The 21,135-nt window shown below is 41.4% G+C and overlaps 1 protein-coding gene across 3 annotated transcripts in view; it reads left to right on the forward strand.

Moving 5' to 3' along the window:
- Nucleotides 1-21,135, forward strand: part of LOC135548370 (protocadherin-1-like) — a 142,672-nt gene that overhangs the window by 30,205 nt on the left and 91,332 nt on the right. Inside the window, exon 4 of one of the 3 annotated variants that reach the window (XM_064977903.1) lies at nucleotides 7,196-7,265. The exons of the other annotated variants lie outside the window; for them this stretch is intronic. Within the exon in view, the coding sequence (XP_064833975.1) occupies nucleotides 7,196-7,228 (33 nt within the window). The 3' untranslated portion in view covers nucleotides 7,229-7,265. Of the gene's footprint in view, nucleotides 1-7,195; nucleotides 7,266-21,135 lie in introns of those variants that run through there. 3 annotated transcript variants of the gene reach the window in all.

A 21,135-nucleotide genomic window follows, 5' to 3' on the forward strand; every position in this document is an offset into this window, starting at 1 on the left:
GATAGAATTGTGCCTTTCTGTGTGTCATAGTGTGATAAAGCTCATTATTATCCCTGGAGATGATTGTCACCCTCTATTGATACATTACTGAAGGCCTCATTATGCTGTTTAACTGTTGGCAGAAAAGCTATGGAACATGTTGACAGGGTTCATATATCTCATGCAGATCATTCATTACAAGTCACGGAACGGTTCAATTGTGTGCAAAGTTGTCATCAAGGCAAAAGGGTGTCTACTTTAAAGAATCTCAAATATAAAATATATTTTGATTTGTTTAACACTTTTTTGATTACTACGTGATTCCATATGTGTTATTTCATAGTTTTAACTTCTTCACTATTATTCTACAATGAATAAAATAGTCAAAATAAAGAAAAACCCTGGAATGAATGTGTCCAAACCTTTGACTGGTACTGTATATTCACAAGCTATTTGTATACATTTGCAAAGATGTCTGAAACCTGTTTTTGCTTTGTCATTATGGGGTATTGTGTGTAGATTGATGAGGATAAAGCTGTAACGTAACAAATGTGAAAAGAGTAAAGGGATCTGAAATCTTTCCGAACGCACTATATACTGTATATACAGCGAGGGGAAAAAGTATTTGATCCCCTGCTGGTTTTGTACGTTTGCCCATTGACAAAGAAATGATCAGTCTATAATTTTAATGGTAGGTTTATTTGAACAGTGAGAGGCAGAATAACAACAAAAAATTTCAGAAAAACACATGTCAAAATGTTGTAAATTGATTTGCATTTTAAGGGGGAAATAAGTATTTGACCCCTCTGCACAACATGACTTAGTACTTGGTGGCAAAACCCTTGTTGGCAATCACAGAGATCAGGCGTTTCTTGTCGTTGGCCAGGTTTGCACACATCTCAGGAGGGATTTTGTCCCACTCCTCTTTGCAGATCTTCTCCAAGTCATTAAGGTTGAGGCTGACGTTTGGCAACTCGAACCTTCAGCTTCCTACACAGATTTTCTATGGGAATAAGGTCTGGAGGCTGGCTAGGCCACAGAATAACTGGGACCATAGTCACTCCAGGACCTTAATGTGCTTCTTCTTGAGCCTCTCCTTTGTTGCCTTTTGTGTGTTTTGGGTCATTGTCATGCTGGAATACCCATCCACGACCCATTTCAATGCCCTGGCTGAGGGAAGGAGGTTCTCACCCAAGATTTGACAGTACATCGTCCCTTTGATGCTGTGAAGTTGTCCTGTCCCCTTAGCAGAAAAACACCCCCAATGCATAAGGTTTCCACCTCCATGTTTGACGGCATTCCTCCTCCTCCAAACACGGCGAGTTGAGTTGATGCCAAAGAGTTCCATTTTGGTCTCATCTGACCACAACACTTTCACCCAGTTGTCCTCTGAATCATTCAGATGGTCATTGGCAAACTTCAGACGGGCATCTATATGTGCTTTCTTGAGCAAGGGCAACCTCTCGGGCGCTGCAGGATTTCAGTCCTTCACGGCGTAATGTGTTGCCAATAGTTTTCTTGGTGACTATGGTCCCAGCTGCCTTGAGATCATTGACAAGATCCTCCCGTGTAGTTCTGGGCTGATTCCTCACCGTTCTCATGATGATTGCAACTCCACGAGGTGAGATCTTGCATGGAGCCCCAGGTCGAGGGAGATTGACAGTTATTTTGTGTTTCTTCCATTTGCGAATAATCACACCAACTGTTGTCACCTTCTCACCAAGCTGCTTGGCGATGGTCTTGTAGCCCATTCCAGCCTTGTGTATGTCTACAATCTTGTCCCTGACATCCTTGGAGAGCTCTTTGGTCTTGGCCATTGTGGAGAGTTTGGAATCTGATTGCTTCTGTGGACAGGTGTCTTTTATACAGTTTTTTCACCTTTATTTAACCAGGTAGGCTAGTTGAGAACAAGTTCTCATTTGCAACTGCGACCTGGCCAAGATAAAGCATAGCAGTGTGAACAGACAACACAGAGTTACACATGGAGTAAACAATAAACAAGTCAATAACACAGTAGAAAAAAAGAGTCTATATACATTGTGTGCAAAATGCATGAGGAGGTAGGCAAATAATTACAATTTTGCAGATTAACACTGGAGTGATACATGATCAGATGGTCATGTACAGGTAGAGATATTGGTGTGCAAAAGAGCAGAAAAGTAAATAAATAAAAACAGTATGGGGATGAGGTAGGTAAAATTGGGTGGGATATTTACCGTTAGACTATGTACAGCTGCAGCGATCGGTTAGCTGCTCAGATAGCAGATGTTTGAAGTTGGTGAGGGAGACAAAAGTCTCCAACTTCAGTGATTTTTGCAATTCGTTCCAGTCACAGGCAGCAGAGAACTGGAACGAAAGGCGGCCAAATGAGGTGTTGGCTTTAGGGATGATCAGTGAGATACACCTGCTGGAGCGCGTGCTACGGGTGGGTGTTGCCATCGTGACCAGTGAACTGAGATAAGGCGGAGCTTTACCTAGCATGGACTTGTAGATGACCTGGAACCAGTGGGTCTGGTGACGAATATGTAGCGAGGGCCAGCCGACGAGCATACAGGTCGCAGTGGTGGGTGGTATAAGGTGCTTTAGTGACAAAACGGATGGCACTGTGATGAACTGCATCCAGTTTGCTGAGTAGAGTGTTGGAAGCTATTTTGTAGATGACGTCGCCAAAGTCAAGGATCGGTAGGATAGTCAGTTTTACTAGGGTAAGTTTGGCGGCATGAGTGAAGGAGGCTTTGTTGCGGAATAGAAAGCCGACTCCAGATTTGATTTTCGATTGGAGATGTTTGATATGAGTCTGGAAGGAGAGTTTACAGTCTAGCCAGACACCTAGGTGTCTAGGTGTCTTATAGATGTCCACATATTCAAGGTCGGAACCATCCAGGGTGGTGATACTAGTCAGGCATGCGGGTGCAGGCAGCGAACAGTTGAAAAGCATGCATTTGGTTTTACTAGCGTTTAAGAGCAGTTGGAGGCCACGGAAGGAGTGTTGTATGGCATTGAAGCTCGTTTGTAGGTTAGATAGCACAGTGTCCAAGGACGGGCCGGAAGTATATAGAATGGTGTCGTCTGCGTAGAGGTGGATCAGGGAATCGCCCGCAGCAAGAGCAACATCATTGATATATACAGAGAAAAGATTCGGCCCGAGAATTGAACCCTGTGGCACCCCCATAGAGACTGCCAGAGGACCGGACAGCATGCCCTCCGATTTGACACACTGAACTCTGTCTGCAAAGTAGTTGGTAAACCAGGCAAGGCAGTCATCAGAAAAACCGAGGCTACTGAGTCTGCCGATAAGAATATGGTGATTGACAGAGTCGAAAGCCTTGGCAAGGTCGATGAAGACGGCTGCACTTTACTGTCTTTTATCGATGGCCGTTATGATATCGTTTAGTACCTTGAGCGTGGCTGAGGTGCACGCGTGACCGGCTCGGAAACCAGATTGCACAGCGGAGAAGGCACGGTGTGATTTGAGATGGTCAGTGACCTGTTTGTTGACTTGGCTTTCGAAGACCTTAGATAGGCAGGGCAGGATGGATATAGGTCTGTAACAGTTTGGGTCCAGGGTGTCTCCCCCTTTGAAGAAGGGGATGACTGCGGCAGCTTTCCAATCCTTGGGGATCTCAGACGATATGAAAGAGAAGTTGAACAGGCTGGTAATAGGGGTTGCGACAATGGCGGCGGATAGTTTCAGAAATAGAGGGTCCAGATTGTCAAGCCCAGCTGATTTGTATGGGTCCAGGTTTTGCAGCTCTTTCAGAACATCTGCTATCTGGATTTGGGTAAAGGAGAACCTGGAGAGGCTTGGGCGAGTAGCTGCGGGGGGGGGGCGGAGCTGTTGGCCGAGGTTGGAGTAGCCAGGCGGAAGGCATGGCCAGCCGTTGAGAAATGCTTGTTGAAGTTTTCGATAATCATGGATTTATCGGTGGTGACCGTGTTACCTAGCCTCAGTGCAGTGGGCAGCTGGGAGGAGGTGCTCTTGTTCTCCATGGACTTCACAGTGTCCCAGAACTTTTTGGAGTTGGAGCTACAGGATGCAAATTTCTGCCTGAAGAAGCTGGCCTTAGCTTTCCTGACTGAGTGCGTGTATTGGTTCCTGACTTCCCTGGTAACAAACTGAGATTAGAGCACACCCTTAAAGAGTGTGCTCCTAATCTCAGCTCGTTACCTGTATAAAAGACACCTGGGAGCCAGAAATCTTTCTGATTGAGAGCGGGTCAAATACTTATTTCCCTCATTAAAATGCAAATCAATTTATAACATTTTTGACATGCATTTTTCTGAGTCAGGTTTTCTAGGCCTCCTGGCACGCACATGATTTTTCAGTTCTGCCCACACATTTTCTATAGGATTGAGGTCAGGGTTTTGTGATGGCCAATCCAATACATTGACTTTGTTGTCCTTAAGACATTTTGTCACAACTTTGGAAGTATGCTTGGGGTCATTGTCCATTTGGAAGACCCATTTGCGACCAAGCTTTAACTTCCTATCTAATGTCTTGAGATGCTGCTTCAATATATCAACATCATTTTCCTACCTCATGATTTAATCTATTTTGTGAAGTGCACCTGTCCCTCCTGCAGCAAAGCACCCCACAACATGATGCTGCCACCCCCGTCTTTCACGGTTGGGATGGTGTTTTCAGCTTGCAAGCCTCCCCGTTTTTCCTCCAAACATAACGATGGTCATTATGGCCAAACAGTTCTATTTTTCATCAGACCAGACCAAAAAGTACAATCTTTGTCCCCATGTGCAGTTGTAAACCATAGTCTGGCTTTTTTATGGCGGTTTTGCAGCAGTGGCTTCTTCCTTGCTGAGTGGCCTTTCAGGTTATATGGATATAGATACTTTCAAACCTGTTTCCTCTAGCATCTTCACAAGGTCCTATGCTGTTGTTCTGGGATTTATTTGCACTTTCCCCACCAAAGTACGTTCATCTCTAGGAGACAGAACGCGTCTCCTTCCTGAGCGGTATGACGCCTGCTTGGTCCCATGATGTTTATACTTGTGTACTATTGTTTGTATAGATGAACGTGGTACCTTCAGGTGTTTGGAAATTGCTCCCAACGTTGAACCAGACATGTGGAGGTCTACTATTTTTTTCTGAGGCCTTGGCTGATTTCTTTTGATTTTCCCATGATGTCAAGCAAAGAGGCACTGAGTTTGAAGGTAGGCCTTGAAATGCATCCACAGGTACACCTCCAATTGACTCAAATGTTGTCAATTAGCCTATCAGAAGCTTCTAAAGCCATGACATAATCTTCTGGAATTTTCCAAGCTGTTTAAAGGTAGTAAACTTAGTGTATGTAATCTTTTGACCCACTGGAATTGTGATACAGTGAATTATAAGTCAAATAATCTGACTGTAAACAATTGTTGGAAAAATGACTTGTCATGCAGAAAGTAGATGTGCTAACCGGCTTACCAAAACTGTAGTTTGTTAACAAGAAATTTGTGGAGTGGTTGAAAAACAAGTTTTAATGATTCCAACCTAAGTGTATGTAAACTTCTGACTTCAACTGTGTATGTATGTATATATATATTTAAATGACAGTATATAATACAATATAGGTGAGGGCATTGGAAATGCTTTTGGCTGTTAACCTGCTTCTGTTTTGTAGGTGGCACTGTGTGCGCTCTTTTTAAAGTATGGGTCCCAATCTCTCAAAGGCCCTAGGATACAGGTGGACAGGGGTTAGCGGGTGGATTAGTGGAGAACAATTTGAGGTTTTCTCAGCAGCAGTGAAAATATATGTACGGAATGGACACTCAATCATGGACACTCAATCATTATGGAATTGTTAAGTTTACAAACATATTTTATGATAAATAGTATTGAAACATGTATCTAATTTTGGTAAATGGGGAAATTAGTATAGCCAGTTATAATTGTAATGGCTAAGCAGATAATAAGAAAAGACGATCAGTATATACCTGGCTAAAAGGGGAGGGGGGAGGGGGAATATACTTCTCCCATGGGCAAAGAATGTCAAAAGGGGTAATGATATTAATTAATAATCATTTTCATCCGAATGTGCAAACTGTCCAAAAACAGCATCCAATAGATTCTGGATCATGGTGTTTGAGTCAGGGGTTTGTGTAAATTGGTGACGTGCCAGCTATTTTGCAGATCTTTGCCTTGATGACAGCTTTGCACACTCTTGGCATTCTCCTCAACCAGCTTCATGAGGTAGTCACCTGGAATGAATTTCAATTAACAGGTGTGCCTTGGAAAGAAATTCCACAATATAACTTTTCACTTAATGCGTTTGAGCCAATTAGTTGTGTTGTGACAAGGTAGGGGTGGTATACGCAAAGATAGACCTATTTGGTAAAACCCAAACTCAATATTATGGCAATATCAGCTCAAATAACCAAAGAGAAACGACAGTCCATTACGTTAAGACATGAAGGTCAGTCAATGTGGAACATTTCAATAACTTTTATGGTTTCTTCAAATAAATGCTTCATAGAGTTCAAGTAACAAATTTATCTCAACATCAACTCTTAAGAGGGGAATGCATGAATCAGGCTTTCATGGTCGAATTGCTGGAAAGAAACCACTACTAAAGGACACTAACAAGAAGAAGTTAGACTTGCTTGGGCCAAGAAACACGAGCAATGTAAATTATTCCGGTGGAAATCTGTCCTTTGGTCTGATGAGTCCAAATGACTGTTGTGTCTTTGTGAGATGAAGAGTAGGTGGATGGATTATCTCCGCATGTGTGATTCCCACGGTGAAGCATGGAGGAGAAGGTGTGATGGTGTGGGGATGCTTTGCTGGTGGCACTATCAGTGATTTCTTTCAAATTCAAGGCACACTTAACCAGCATGGCTACCACAGCATTTTGCAGCGATATTATCACTCCATGACCATAGAGAGCCTTTTTATTCTTTATTTTGATTAGATCAGGGTGTGACTAGGGTGGGTGATCGAGTGTGTTTATTTATATTTTGGCCTGGTATGGTTCCCAATCAGAGGCAGCTGTTTATCGTTGTCTCTGATTGGGGATCATATTTAGGCAGCCATTTCCCTACTGTGTTTTGTGGGATCGTTTTTGTGTGTAGTTGCCTGTGAGCACCCCATGGCTTCACGTATCGTTTGCGGGTAATTCTTTTGTGCGTTTCATGTCAATAAACATGTGGAACCCATCACGCTGCGCTTTGGTCCGAATGGACTTACGACGATCGTGACAGATATGCTGATTTTCAACAGGACAATGACCCAACACACCTCCAGGCTGTGTAAGGACTATTTGACAAAGAAGGAGAGTGATGGAGTGCTACATCAGATGACCAGGCCTCCACAATCCCCTGACCTCAATCCAATTAAGATGGTTCGGGATGAGTTGAATCGCAGAGTGAAGGAAAAGCAGCCACCAAGTGTTCAACATATGCAGGAACTCCTTCAAGGCTATCGGGGAAAAGCATTACAGATGAAGCTGGTTGAGAGAATGCCAAGTGTGTACAAAGCTGTCATCAAGGCTATTTTGCAGAATCTAAAATATATTTAAAATTGTTTAACACTTTGTTGGTTACTACATGATTTCATATGTGTTATTTCATAGTTTGATGTCAAATCAAATCAAATTTATTTATATAGCCCTTCGTACATCAGCTGATATCTCAAAGTGCTGTACAGTAACCCAGCCTAAAACCCCAAACAGCAAGCAATGCAGGTGTAGAAGCATGGTGTGTTCACTTTTATTCTGCAATGTAAAAAAAATGAGTAGGTGTGTCCAAACTTTTGGCAGGTACTCAATAAATAAATATATTTATAAGTTTTATTTTTTATAATACATTTTACTTTATTATTTTAAACCTAACCCTACAATCCTTCCCTAATTGGAGTAATCTAATAGACAACAACACTTCTACTTCCAGTTTATACATACTACATATATTTTACGGACACAGTATTTTACATTAGTTATATTTTGTTTGTTTTTTTGTCCCATTCTTTAGCTATCCTCAACCCTTCCAATCTATCTCTGAACACCATCCAGTTGCCATATATTTTTCAACTGTGCTGTGATGTTTCACAAAAGTTCTGAACCGTTCTATTCTCATAGTTTCTACAGATTGTAAGTTAAATAAAATTTTTTGCAGATATTATTTTTATATTATTGATGGATTGACTAGGACACAGCAGTGCCATTTGCAAAGTTATTAACTCCTAAACCTGCGACAAAAAACAAGCTACATATGGAGTGTACCAAAACAAATTATCTAATGATTCTGTATCTTCGCAGCAAAAGTTAGGATGGTTGTATCCCCCATATACAGTATATAACATTCTATTGGGTGTAATATTTTGTATAAAAATTTAAGTGAAAAAACTCTTACACTGTTAAGGCTTCTAGGAGTAGTGGGATTGTGGATCTTTATTCCAAAGACAGTGAAAAACAGACATGCCAAACACAAGGGCGCATGAGATAACCAGTCCAAACAAACAGGACTAAACTGTCCGGAAAAATAGAATCCACAAATATTCCAACACCATGAACAGAAAACATGCCCGCACAATAGCCGTCGGGCCGAGTGCCCTTAAATAGCCCACAAACAAAACCAATCAGACCAAACTAACAGAAACAAAAAAGGGAATCGATGGCAGCTAGTAGGCCGGCGACGACGACCGCCGAGCGCCGCCCGAACAGGAAGAGGCACCATCTTCGGCAGGATTCGTGACATTCACAATTTGTCCCTAGATAAAAAAAATAACAGTTTATAAATCATGTGCCATGGAATCGGTACATACAAAATCTCTTCCCAACCATGTTTTTGGCCCTAAATTAAAGTATATTTTTTTATTTATCACAATTTTCTTTACCCAATGTTGGTATGTAATGCAGGGCTGACAGACAAGTACCTTACTTTCTTCCCCTTACACTTGTCTCTTACATTGTTGCGGTAATTTTGGGCAGACATTTCCATGTATTTTTGTCTGTTGGGTGTGTGACAACTCCTCCAGTCCTATTTATCATATAATTGACAAAGATTATACCGTTTTTAAACATGTTTTTTTTCTATCAATTAGTGTATTTGAGTTTAACCATAATATTTGTTCTGTCATTTCTGGTGGATTAAATAGAAATTGTAACCAATTTTCTATGACTTGTTTAAATAAATCTTTTGTAGATTTCATTTTCAAATAGCCAAAAGTGAACGGTTGTAATCTGAATAAAGGGAAAAAAGGCCATTCTTGAACACGGGTGTGCCACTCCTACTAATCTGCTAGATAACCAGTTTGGTAGCTTTTGTATGACTGAAGCCTTTAGTTAGAGGTCTAATGCTTTCATATTTAATCATTTCTTCCCCCTCGAGTTTATATCCGTTATATAAATAGCCCTATTTAATTTTGTTTGCCTTGCCATTCCAAATAAGACTGAATATTTTTTTTAAACAAGTCATTAGGCAGGTATTTCCTTTCCATAGGAGCAAGATCTTATCTTCCTTTCTATTTATTTCATTTTTTACACCTTTTTCTCCACAATTTTGTGATGTCCAATTGGTAGTTATAGTCTTGTCCCATCGCTACAATTCCCATATGGACTCGGGAGAGGTGAAGGTCGAGAGCCGTGCGTCCTCTGAAACACGACCCCACCAAGTCACACTGCTTCTTGAAACAATGCTCGCTTCACCCGGAAGCCAGTCACACCAATGTGTCTGAGAAAACACTGTACACCTGGCGACAGTGTCAGCGTGCACTGGGCCTGCCACAGGAGTTGCTAGAGCATGATGGGACAAGGACAACCCAGCTGGATGAAGCTGGGCTAATTGTGTGCCGCCTCATGGGTCTCCCCGTTGCGGCCGGCTGCGAAGCAGCCTGGAATCAAACCAGGATCTGTAGTGACGGAGCTAGCACTGCGATGCAGTGCCTTAGACCGCTGCGCCACTCAGATGCCCGATCTTATCTACTTTAGCTAACTTTATATTTCTTTTGGGATATGAATACTGTCGTGGAAGTTCTAAAGAATCAGGAGAAAGTTGGATAATTCTTCAAGCAATCAAACACTTTATTAAATTATTGTTAACAAGGGAGCAACACACACATATTTACCTTAATTTAACTAGGCAAGACAGTTAAAACTTATTTGGGGTAGGGGGAAGTTTGGGAATTTTGGATGAAAAATGTACCCAAATTAAGCTGCCTGCTACTGAGCTGTAAAAGCTAGAATGTGCATATAATTAGTAGATATGGATAGAAAACATGCTGAAGTTTCCAAAACTGTTTGAATGATGTATGTGAGTATAACAGAACTCATATGGCAGGCAAAAACCTGAGAAGAAATCCAACCAACTCAGCCCCCATTGAAGATACAGTGCAATATTAGCTATGTTTCACTTCCTAAGGCTTCCACTAGATGTCAACAGTATTTAGAAACAGTTTTGAGGATTCTACTCTAAAGGAGGCGCTCATAAGAGCTCTTTGAGTGAGTAGTCTGGCAGAGTGCCACAGCCTCAGTCTGGCGCACTCACGTGAAAGGTAGCTATGTTCCACTTCATTTCTACAGACAAAGGAATTGTCCGGTTGTAACATTAATGAAGATTTATGTTAAAAACACCCTAAAGATTGATTCTTAACAAAGTTTAACATGTTGCTATGGACTGTAATGGATTTTTTTTTGACTTTTCGTCTGAAACCAGTGAGTGCTCTTGGTGAGTTTAGATTGTGTACTGAACGACATATATGATGGACATTATCGAACAGAACAAGCATTTATTATGGACCTAGGATTCCTGGGAGTTCATTCTGATGAAGATCATCAAAGGTAAGTGAAAATTGATCATGTTATTCAGACATCTGTTGACTCCAACATGGAGGAAATCTGTTTGGCTTGATTTTGTCAAATCAAATCAAATATTATTCGTCACATACACATGGTTAGCAGATGTTAATGCGAGTGTAGCGAAATGGTTGTGCTTCTAGTTCCGACAATGCAGTAATAACCAAAGAGTAATCTAACCTAACAATTCTACAACTACTACCTTATACACACAAGTGTAAAGGGATAAAGATATATGAATGAGTGATGGTACAGAACGGCATAGGCAAGATGCAGTAGATGGTATACAGTATAGTATATACATATGAGATGAGTAATGTAGGGTATGTAAACATTATATTGAGTGGCATTGTTTAAAGTAGCTAGTGATACATTTTTTTTACATCAATTCCATTATTAAAGTGGCTGGAGTTGAGTCAGTATGTTGGCAGCAGCCATTCAATGTGTGATGTGTTGTGCAGACCCACTACCCTCTGGAGAGCCATACGGTTGTGGGCGGAGCAGTTGCCGTACCAGGCGGTGATACAGCCTGACAGGATGCTCTCGATTGTGTATCTGTAGAAGTTTGTGAGTGCTTTTGGTGACAAGCCAAATTTCTTCAGCCTCCTGAGGTTGAAGAAGCGCAGCCTGTGTGGGTGGACCAATTCAGTTTGTCCGTGATGTGTACGCCGAGAAACTTGAAACTTACTACCCTTCTACCCTCTCCATTACTCTCGACTGCTGAGCGCCATACTCAGATTATGCTTTTTCGGTAAAGTTTAAAAAATATCTGACACAGCGGTTGCATTAAGGAGAAGTGTATCTATAATTCAGTGCATAATTCTGGTATTTTCATCAACATCTATTATGAGTATTTCTATAACTTGATGTGGCTTTCCGCAAAAATCACCAGATGCTTTGGAACTACTGAACGTAATGCGCCAATGTAAAATAAGATTTTTGGATATAAATATGAACTTTACCGAACAAAACATACATGTATTGTGTAACATGAAGTCCTATGAGTGTTATCTGATGAAGATCATCAAAGGTTAGTGATTCATTTTATCTTTATTTCTGCTTATTGTGAATCCACTCATTGGTTGGAAAATGGCTGAATGCTTTCTGTGACTTGGTTCAGACCTAACATAATGAATGATATGTTCTGCTTTCGCCGAAAAGTGTTTTTGAAATCAGACACTGTGGTTGGATTAATGAGAATTGTATCTTTAAAATGGTGTAAAATACTTATATGTTTGAGGAATTTTAATTATGGGATTTCTGTTGTTTTGAATTTGGCGCCCTGCAGTTTCACTGGCTGTTGAGAGGTGGGATGCTCACGTCCCAGAGACGTTTTAAGAACAATTTCTTATTTTCAATGACAGCCTAGGAACAGTGGGTTAACTGCCTGTACAGGGGCAGAATGGGGTTTTGAATTTGCAACCTTTTGGTTATTAGTCCAACACTCTAACCACTAGTTTACCCTGCATCCTCAAATTCACTATATAGGGTGAATCGATTGAGTGCTCGAATAATACAGAAACTCAAGGGGTTGATAAAGAAACCCCAAAACTGCTTAGACATAGTTGGTTCCACCCCTCCCCACAGATCATGGCATCATAAGCTACCTTGTTTTCTTCTTGCAGGCCAGGTGTATCATGTCAATGCGCACAAAAAAAGCAATAACGGCAGTTCTGTTACTCCTTTCTCTACCAAGCTAGCTTCCATTCATTTCTTTTTCCCCACAGCCGTGCCCTTGGAAGATAGTAAAAGAACAGGGTGGGCTGAAGAACTGTGGTCAATCTCAGAGGCTCTTTGTCTTATGCCGTGTGACCAGGTTACTCAGAAGCAAAAATGTGTCATATGGTCAGATGAAACCAAAATATAACTTTTTGGTAAAAACTCAACTCGTCGTGTTTGGAGGACAAAGAATGCTGAGTTGCATCCAAAGAACACCATAGCTACTGTGAAGCATGGGGGTGGAAACATCATGCTTTGGGGCTGTTTTTCTGCAAAGGGACCAGGACGACTGATCCGTGTAAAGGAAAGAATGAATGGGGCCATGTATTGTGAGATTTGGAGTGAAAACCTCCTTCCATCAGCAAGGGCATTGAAGATGAAACGTGGCGGGGTCTTTCAGCATGATAATGATCGCAAACACACCACCCGGGCAACGAAGGAGTGGCTTCGTAAGAAGCATTTCATGGTCCTGGAGTGGCCTAGCCTATGATGAAAATTACAGGCCTCTCTCGTCTTTTTAAGTGGGAGAACTTGCACAATTGGTGGCTGACTAAATACTTTTTTGTGCCACTGTGTATATATATGTATATATATATACAGTTGAAGTCGGAGGTTTACATACACTTAGGTTGGAGTCATTAAAACTTGTTTTTCAACCACTCCACAAATTCCTTGTTAACAAACTACAGTCGGATAGAACATCTACTTTGTGCATGACACAAGTAATTTTTCCAACAATTGTTTACAGACAGATTATTTCACTTATAATTCACTGTATCACAATTCCAGTGGGTCAGAAGTTTACATACACTAAGTTGACTGTGCCTTTAAACAGCTTTGAAAATTCCAGAACACATGTCTTTAGAAGCTTTAGAAGCTTCTGATAGGCTAATTGACACCATTTGAGTCAATTGGAGGTGTACATGTGGATGCATTTCAAAGTCCTGCTTTCAAACTCAGTGCCTCTTTTCTTGACATCATGGGAAAATCAAAAGAAATCAGCCAAGACCTCAGAAAAAAATGTAGACCTCCACCTGTCTGTTTCATCCTTGGGAACAATTTCCAAACGCCTGAAGGTACCACGTTCATCTGTACAAACAATAGTACGCAAGTATAAACACCATGGGACCACGCGGCCGTCATACCACTCAGGAAGGAGATGCGTTATGTCTCCTAGAGATGAAAGTACTTTGCTGTGAAAAGTGCAAATCAATCCCAGATCAACAGCAATGTACATTGTGAAGATGCTGGAGGAAGAAACAGGCACAAAAATATCTATATCCACAGTAAAACGAGTCCTATATCGACATAACCTGAAAGGCCGCTTAGCAAGGAAGAAGCCACTGCTCCAAAACTGCCATAAAAAAGCCAGACTATGGTTTGCAACTGCACATGGGGACAAAGATCGTACTTTTTGGAGAAATGTCTCCTGGTCTGATGAAACAAAAATAGAACTGTTTCGCCATAATGCCATCGTTATGTTTGGAGGAAAAGGGGGGGCGGGGCTTGCAAGCTGAAGAACACCATCCCAATCATGATGAACGGGGGTGGCAGCATCATGTTGTGGGGGTGATTTGCTGCAGGAGGGACTGGTGTACTTCCCAAAATAGATGGCATCATGAGGTAGGACAATTATGTTGATATATTGAAGCAACATCTCAAGACATCAGTCAGGAAGTTAAAGCTTGGTCGCAAATGGGTCTTCCAAGTGGACAATGACCCCAAGCGTACACGCAAAGTTGTGGCAAAATGGCTTAAGGACAACAAAGTCCAGGTATTGGAGTGGCCATCACAAAGCCCCAACCTCAATCCTATAGAACATTCGTGGGCAGAACTGAAAAAGTGTGTGCGAGCAAGGAGGCCTACAAACCTGACTCAGTTACAACAGCTCTGTCAGGAGGAATGGGACCAAATTCACCCAACTTATTGTGGGAAGCTTGTGGAAGGTTTTCCAAAATGTTTGACCCAAGTTAAACAATTTAAAGGAAATGCTACGAAATGCGAATTGAGTGTATGTAAACTTCTGACCCACTGGGAATGTGATGAAAGAAATTGAAGGGGAAATAAATAATTCCCTCTACTTTTATTCTGACATTTAACATTCTTAAAATAAAGTGGTGATCCTAACTGACCTAAGACAGGGAATTTGTTACTAGGATTTAATGTCAGAAATTGTGAAAAACTGAGTTTAAATGTATTTGGCTAAAATGTATGTAAACTTCAGACTTGCATATCTTAATGTATTTCCACGATGAACTAATAATTTGTGTAATAATGTAGGCAAGTCATACGAAGGAATGTTACCTAAAACCAGGACTGGCATTACATTTTGTTTTTCTTGGCAAGCAATTACTGTGATTAATCCTATACAGTCTCTAACACTATTACCCCTTAGCAACAGATGTGGGATACATACACACACACTCTCCCCACCCTTTCCCCACAAACAACCACAAGCTCAGATGTTCAATAGTTTTTCCTTTCCTGAGCCCAACTCGAGAAGAGTTGATGTGCAAGTGCATACAGTTGTAGCTGTATGTATTTTTAGCAAGAATGGGGAGATTTGCTTAACCAATGTAAAGTCCAAGCTGATGGAGCTCAAATACACCCCTTTCCCCTGAAAGACACACATGCTGTACTCCATTGTGACCATTTTCCCAAGCATGTCTGAGCAGTCAGACCTTTTGATTATTTTGTGCCACCAGGGACACAATAATTTGCCCCCTCTCTGATTGTTCGAGTGTGACCCCTTCCCCATGGGTTACTGCAGCTAGTGTTGCCAGCACTGCCGCCACCTGGGTGGGAACTCCACCAGAATACACACAAGCTAGGTACAAGGTTGTCAAGCTTTGAGAAATTCCTTGTATATTATGCTCATCCACCCGGTGGCTTTGGCTTTGTTGGACCAACCCTGCCAGGCAGGCTCAGACTCTTGAAGGGGCTGTGTTGCTTTAGTGGGTCTCTGACCGTGTTTATCTTTTTGTCTTGGCTGCGTAAAGGCTACTTGCAGTATGCCTATAACACATAAGGTCACTCAGGTATGTGTCTAGGGTATAGGGTTGGGGACCGTTCCATCATGATAGGACAATAAATAAATCGACTATTTGTAATTTATTTTAAAATGTATGTCCCATATCTGCACACAATTGAAAACTCTCTTGGTCATGGGCTCTGGCATTTGCAACCATTTTCCTTTTTCACTCACTTAACTCACCACACTTTTCCAATCACAAAAACACACACCCCCTCTTCCATCACAATACACCCACACATACCCACATACTGTGCCTTCTATGCCCTCTGTTTGCTGTGTTTGTATCACTACCATGTTGATTCTTATGTAATTTCCCTTTTCTGAGTGCTTTTGTGTTCCAGTTACTTATATTTGAAGAGGTATTATTCCAATAATTGTCCTTCTAATGCTATATTTTCTATTTTTATAAACACTATCAATAAAGTTGAATACTAATTATTTTACAACTCTCCCTGTCTTGAATGGCATAGTGTATTTGTAGTTTATTTCTTTATCCATTGTTGTATTTTGTTTTCCTGTTTTTTTTGTACAATTCCTACCATGGATAGTATTGGTTGTTCCATTAGTATTTAGAATAGCCATGGAGTCGTCTTGGTGTCTCAGAACAGTTGGGTTATACATGAACATTTGTCATTGCTACAGTTGTATACAGGAGATTGTTATTATTATTTGTATTGTCTCGTTCACATTTTTTTTACCTGCACTGTAGGAGCTCGGAGCATAATCATTTCACTGTACCCTACGAATACATCTACGACTCTGTTCATTTGACTAATAAACTCATCTAATCTAATCATACAAAGGCATCATTATCAAGTATGAGACATTTTAAAAACCATGTCATAAAGGTACTGTCTGTCCATATACTCAGTCTGGGTTCTGTTCCTCATCCATGTGTATCTGAGGCTATAACTAGATACACTTGCCATACACCTGGCCCACTGACCCAGAACGTTCCGGGAAGGATGTGCGAACAAACAGCAATTTATTTCCAGAAATAAGTCAGCATTATGAGAAAACGTCTCCTACTAAACACCAGATAATGGATACAGCCTCAATTAGCCTCAACCTATTGTATCAGTGGTGGCCAACATTCAGTCGATTCTGTCAATAAAGCCCAACAGCTACTCTGATTAAACCAGAAATCAGTAGAGCAGGGAGAATGTTGTTATCTGTGTGTTATCGGGCTGTCTAGAAAACATTGTCCCCCTGATATCAATCAATCAGCTTAATCAAATGTTTGTGTAGAGATCTTTAACACATTCATTTGGCACAGAGAAGTATAGTTAATAGAAAGATGGAAAGCAATGTTTGGGCTGTGAATTTGAACACACACAGAAACCTCATCAAATGAACACGCTGTCAACTACACTCTGGGACCCACGCTGTGAAATACATAAACTCCCTCAAACACACCCAAATCTGTGCGCGCAATGCTAATATGTCAGATTTGAGTTTCGACACACAGTTTGTGTTATATCTATGAGTGTAATAAGCCACTGTGTTTGATAATTACTCTTCATAAAGCCAGGTGTCTTTGATCAAGGTTCTCTGTGAATTTGTTTATTTAATCCTCACTTTGTGTCAATGTCTTAAAGCCTATGTATAGGCCACATTACATTTGAGTCATTTGGCAGACATCCTTATCCAGAGTGACGCTCAAGGGCACATCAACATATGTTTTACCATGTCGGCTCAGGGATTCAGACCAGCAACCTTTCGCTTACTGGACCAATGCTACTTGCCGTCCCATCTCTGCCTACAGTGTATCTGTTATCATGGCACTGTATGCATACGTTTTGGGTCAGCCTGTTAATTTGTTTCGGGTCTTTGTGTGTTTTTGACAAAGCCCAATTTCCGACTGCCTGCGTGAGCACACACGACCAATGAATCTGATAATGACTTTTGGTTTATTTCATTAGCTGTGTGTTTTTGATACAATCTGATAACAGTTCAGTGTGTGTCTAGGGCTCTGTGCGCGTTTGATACAGCCTGCATATTTGACTATAGCAATTTGTGCATTGCTTGATTACGGTTCTGTGACTATGTGCTATTTATTTTTCCAGCTGAGGGCTTGTTTGTGTCTCTCAGCCTTTGTGCTCTGCTGTTGGCCACAGTCACTGGCTCAGAAACAATTACCTATAGGGAACCCTGATGACTTGAACATAATTCAATTCCTTCTCCTTGATTTCACTGGTAATAATGCTTACCAGAAAATAGTGTGGTTAAATCAGCTTGGAAAGATACCTCCAGAGAGCCCCAGTGAATGCTACAACCTTTCCCTTTTAAAGGAGAACTTCATCTCTAGCTCACCTGGGGGTGGGGATAACATAGAGCACTCAGAGAGACAGAGAGGGTATGTGTGGTATTACTTGATCAATAGAGAGACAGACGGGAATGTACAGTATGTTGAAAAGGAGAGTTTGTATTGTGTTTAAGGGTATGTGTGTTTGAAAGGATTGATGAGAACCACCATGGAGAGTGGGAGGAGGGTGAAGAGAGACAAGCACAGACATGGCCATGTGGAACTACAGGATTGTAGCTTTTCACCTGAGGATCGGGGTCAGATAAAGGTAGAAGGATGGAAGTCAGAGGACAAGGAGCGGAGGCGAGAACGCGTTGTGAGTTGGAAGGTGCACCCACCGGTGTATCCCTCACGTCTGAAATGGAGGGGGTTGCTAAGATACTGGGGAAAAGAGAGGGGGTGCTTTCTCAGTGCATCACAGAGAGACTGTGTGAATGTAATGTCATGCAGACCAGGGCAAATTATTGTAGAGTACTTCAGCCTAGGATTGAATCGTAAATATGCCCAGAGTAAAGCAAAGGGTGGTTGGGGTATATAGCCTAGTACTGTTTCATTATGTGAACTGAAGCAGACAGCAGGTATCCAGGAGCCTTTGCCTCTCTCACATGTGAATTGAACTGGACACAGTAGAACACACTGGGATGGTGTCAAAAGGAAATGATCATTACACACAACCTTAGAAGGTCTGTGTATGCATCATTTAAAGGGAATATGTATCAGTAATTGGCAGGGTTTAAACATCTTGAGCTGAGCTAATAGAACAGTCTCCTCTCTAATGTAAGTGTGTCAGACATAGTCTTCCACCCAGCGGGCAGTGATTGACAGAGAGCTGAGGAGAGGGGGAAATGCTGTGAGGAGAGGGCGGAGAGAGAAACAGTGGAGAGAGAAAGGATAATAAAGAAAATGCACTCTTATTATCCTCTTGTCTGGGCGGTAGGTAGCCTAGCGGCTAAGAGGGTTAGGCCAGTAACCGAAAGGGTGCTGGTTCAAATCCCTGAGCAAACTAGGTAAAACATCTGACGGATGTGCAAGGCACTTAATTGCCCCTGTAAGTTGCTCTGGATAAGAGTGTCTGCTAAATTACTAAAAGGTCTGTGTAGCTGAAGATGTTGTGATGACCAGGAGCTGGGTAACATTTTCTCTGCTGTTTAGCTACTGTGGTTTATTCCACTCCCTTTCTTCAATATTCATCTGAAGGATAAACCTGCTGTTAAAAGCTCCATAGCAGCCCAGAGTATTATTTTGCTTTTCTGCTCTGATCTTAACCCCCTAGACCTTTACAGCAGCACTATTAGGTATATTAATTCATGCATTCTCCCATCTTCTATTCTGGCTCAGCAGTGTAACTGTGCATGCGTGCCTGCCTCACCCGAGCAGTCATGTAATAGCAGTAGAAGGGGGCAGTGAATATCCTTAACAAAAAATTGCTTTCCAGATAAACCAAGCAGCTGGCTTGTGTCTTAAAGAAAACGTTATAGCATAGCTACACTGCAGTGCTTTACTTGGACTGAAATATGTGCGGATACTAATATCTGGGTTCTGGTACTGTTTATATTTATGTGCAGGAGCTCAAGCAGTAGAAATTCTGAGGTTCCCGTCCTCAGCGCCGGTTAGCTCCAGTCCAAGTCAAGCACTGTCTATATGCATTTACTGTAGCAGCAGTGCACCGCCACTGCTATATTGTGGCCACCCAAAAAAAGAAATATAAAAAATATCCTGTTGCCGCTGAAAAAAAACCTAGGGGAAACACTGACCCTTTTAGAGCATGTTGAGTTCACCACTCAGCAATTTGGGAAGGCTGTTGAATGGAGTCACATGTAGAGTTAAAAGGGAATAGGAAAGAGTTGTTGTTGGACCCTTATTGATGACGCTCCCATTACACCTCTATAGCAGGCCGGGCTGTCCAGTCCATTCATGAACCACATGGGTGAGGAGGGAGGCGCAAGAGAAAACCACCAACTTAAATTAAGCAGGAAGCTGCTAGTTTCTGCCGCTGAGTCACCCAGCCCAGCACTACTCCCAGTTACCTGCTTTATGTCTGCCAAATGCTTGCTCAATGAGGATAAATGCTCCCTTTATTTATGAAAGGATGGGGGAGTTAGTATAATGCAACGTTAAAGTACATACATTTAATTTCTCACTATTGATTTGAGATGGTCACCTGGATTTGGGTTTAGGTATTGATCAAAGATGTTAGGGATGGGATGGTTAGCTGGTGCAGGGAAATTGTTGTTTATAATGTCTGTATTGGATTTAGCACACCCTCCTGGGACACTCCAGACACCCTCACATCAAAATGCCACTAAAATGCCAGCAACGAAATAGAGGCATTTTTCCTAGACTCGACTAACGTTTGAAAAAAATAATTGGCAGGATTCCGCGAGTGGTTCATTATCTCCAGCAAATATCAACTTCCTCTGCTGAGCCACATCAGTAGATCTGATTAGGAATGCAAGCTAGCATTGCAATGGCATCAAATCAAATTTAGATTAAATATAAATTATTTAAAACAAGCCGATTGTCTCGTGTTTTTTTCTAGTATTGTCATCCATATAATGGATTTGGAGCTGCAACTTTATTTCAAAACGTGCTTTATATTTGATGAAGTGTATCAAAGCAGAGCCACACTATCTGACTTGAAGGCAGCAGCTACTCTTCCTGGGGTCCGAAGAGTTCCTCTATGTTTTTTCAGAATTTATTTCCATCCTGACAAGTTAATGTCGGGTCTTTTGAAATGAACTCTTGCGGTGTATCTTCTCGTATGTCTTTCTGTGCGTTAATGGTGAAGGCATATGTTAGGCTGATACACAGAAAACACTTCTAGAAATGTCAAACGGACTGGTTTAATCCTTAAGTAGGATGCTTTTGGATGAGAAGATTGTGGTCTATGAAAAAGTTTTGTAGATTTAATGAAAACAGGAGAAGCTAGCCAGTAAACTCAACCAACCTTCCCCTAGTGAAACCTCAGTTGCACGTTGTTCATGCGTGTGTGGGGATTTCTTCACCCTGTTGTGTTGGGAATTACCAGGGATGTCACGGTACAGTATCATCCCAACACTATATTATCACAATACTTAGGTGGCGATGCGAAATGTATTGCGATTCCATACTGTGATTCTGTTGCGATTTGATATTACAAACATATTGTTTGCTATATGTCTGCTGCAGAGACACGAGAGCATGAGTTTTGATTAGTCTTTGAAAAAAATTGCTGAAAACACATTGGCTCGCTAACAAACTATAGGATGGTAAATATCGGCGTTTTGGTGAAGGTACAGCCAACTAGTGCTACCGAATGCTACATATTTGTA

This window comes from Oncorhynchus masou, chromosome 11, assembly GCF_036934945.1.
Source record: "Oncorhynchus masou masou isolate Uvic2021 chromosome 11, UVic_Omas_1.1, whole genome shotgun sequence".
NCBI classification, from domain to species: Eukaryota; Metazoa; Chordata; class Actinopteri; order Salmoniformes; family Salmonidae; genus Oncorhynchus; species Oncorhynchus masou.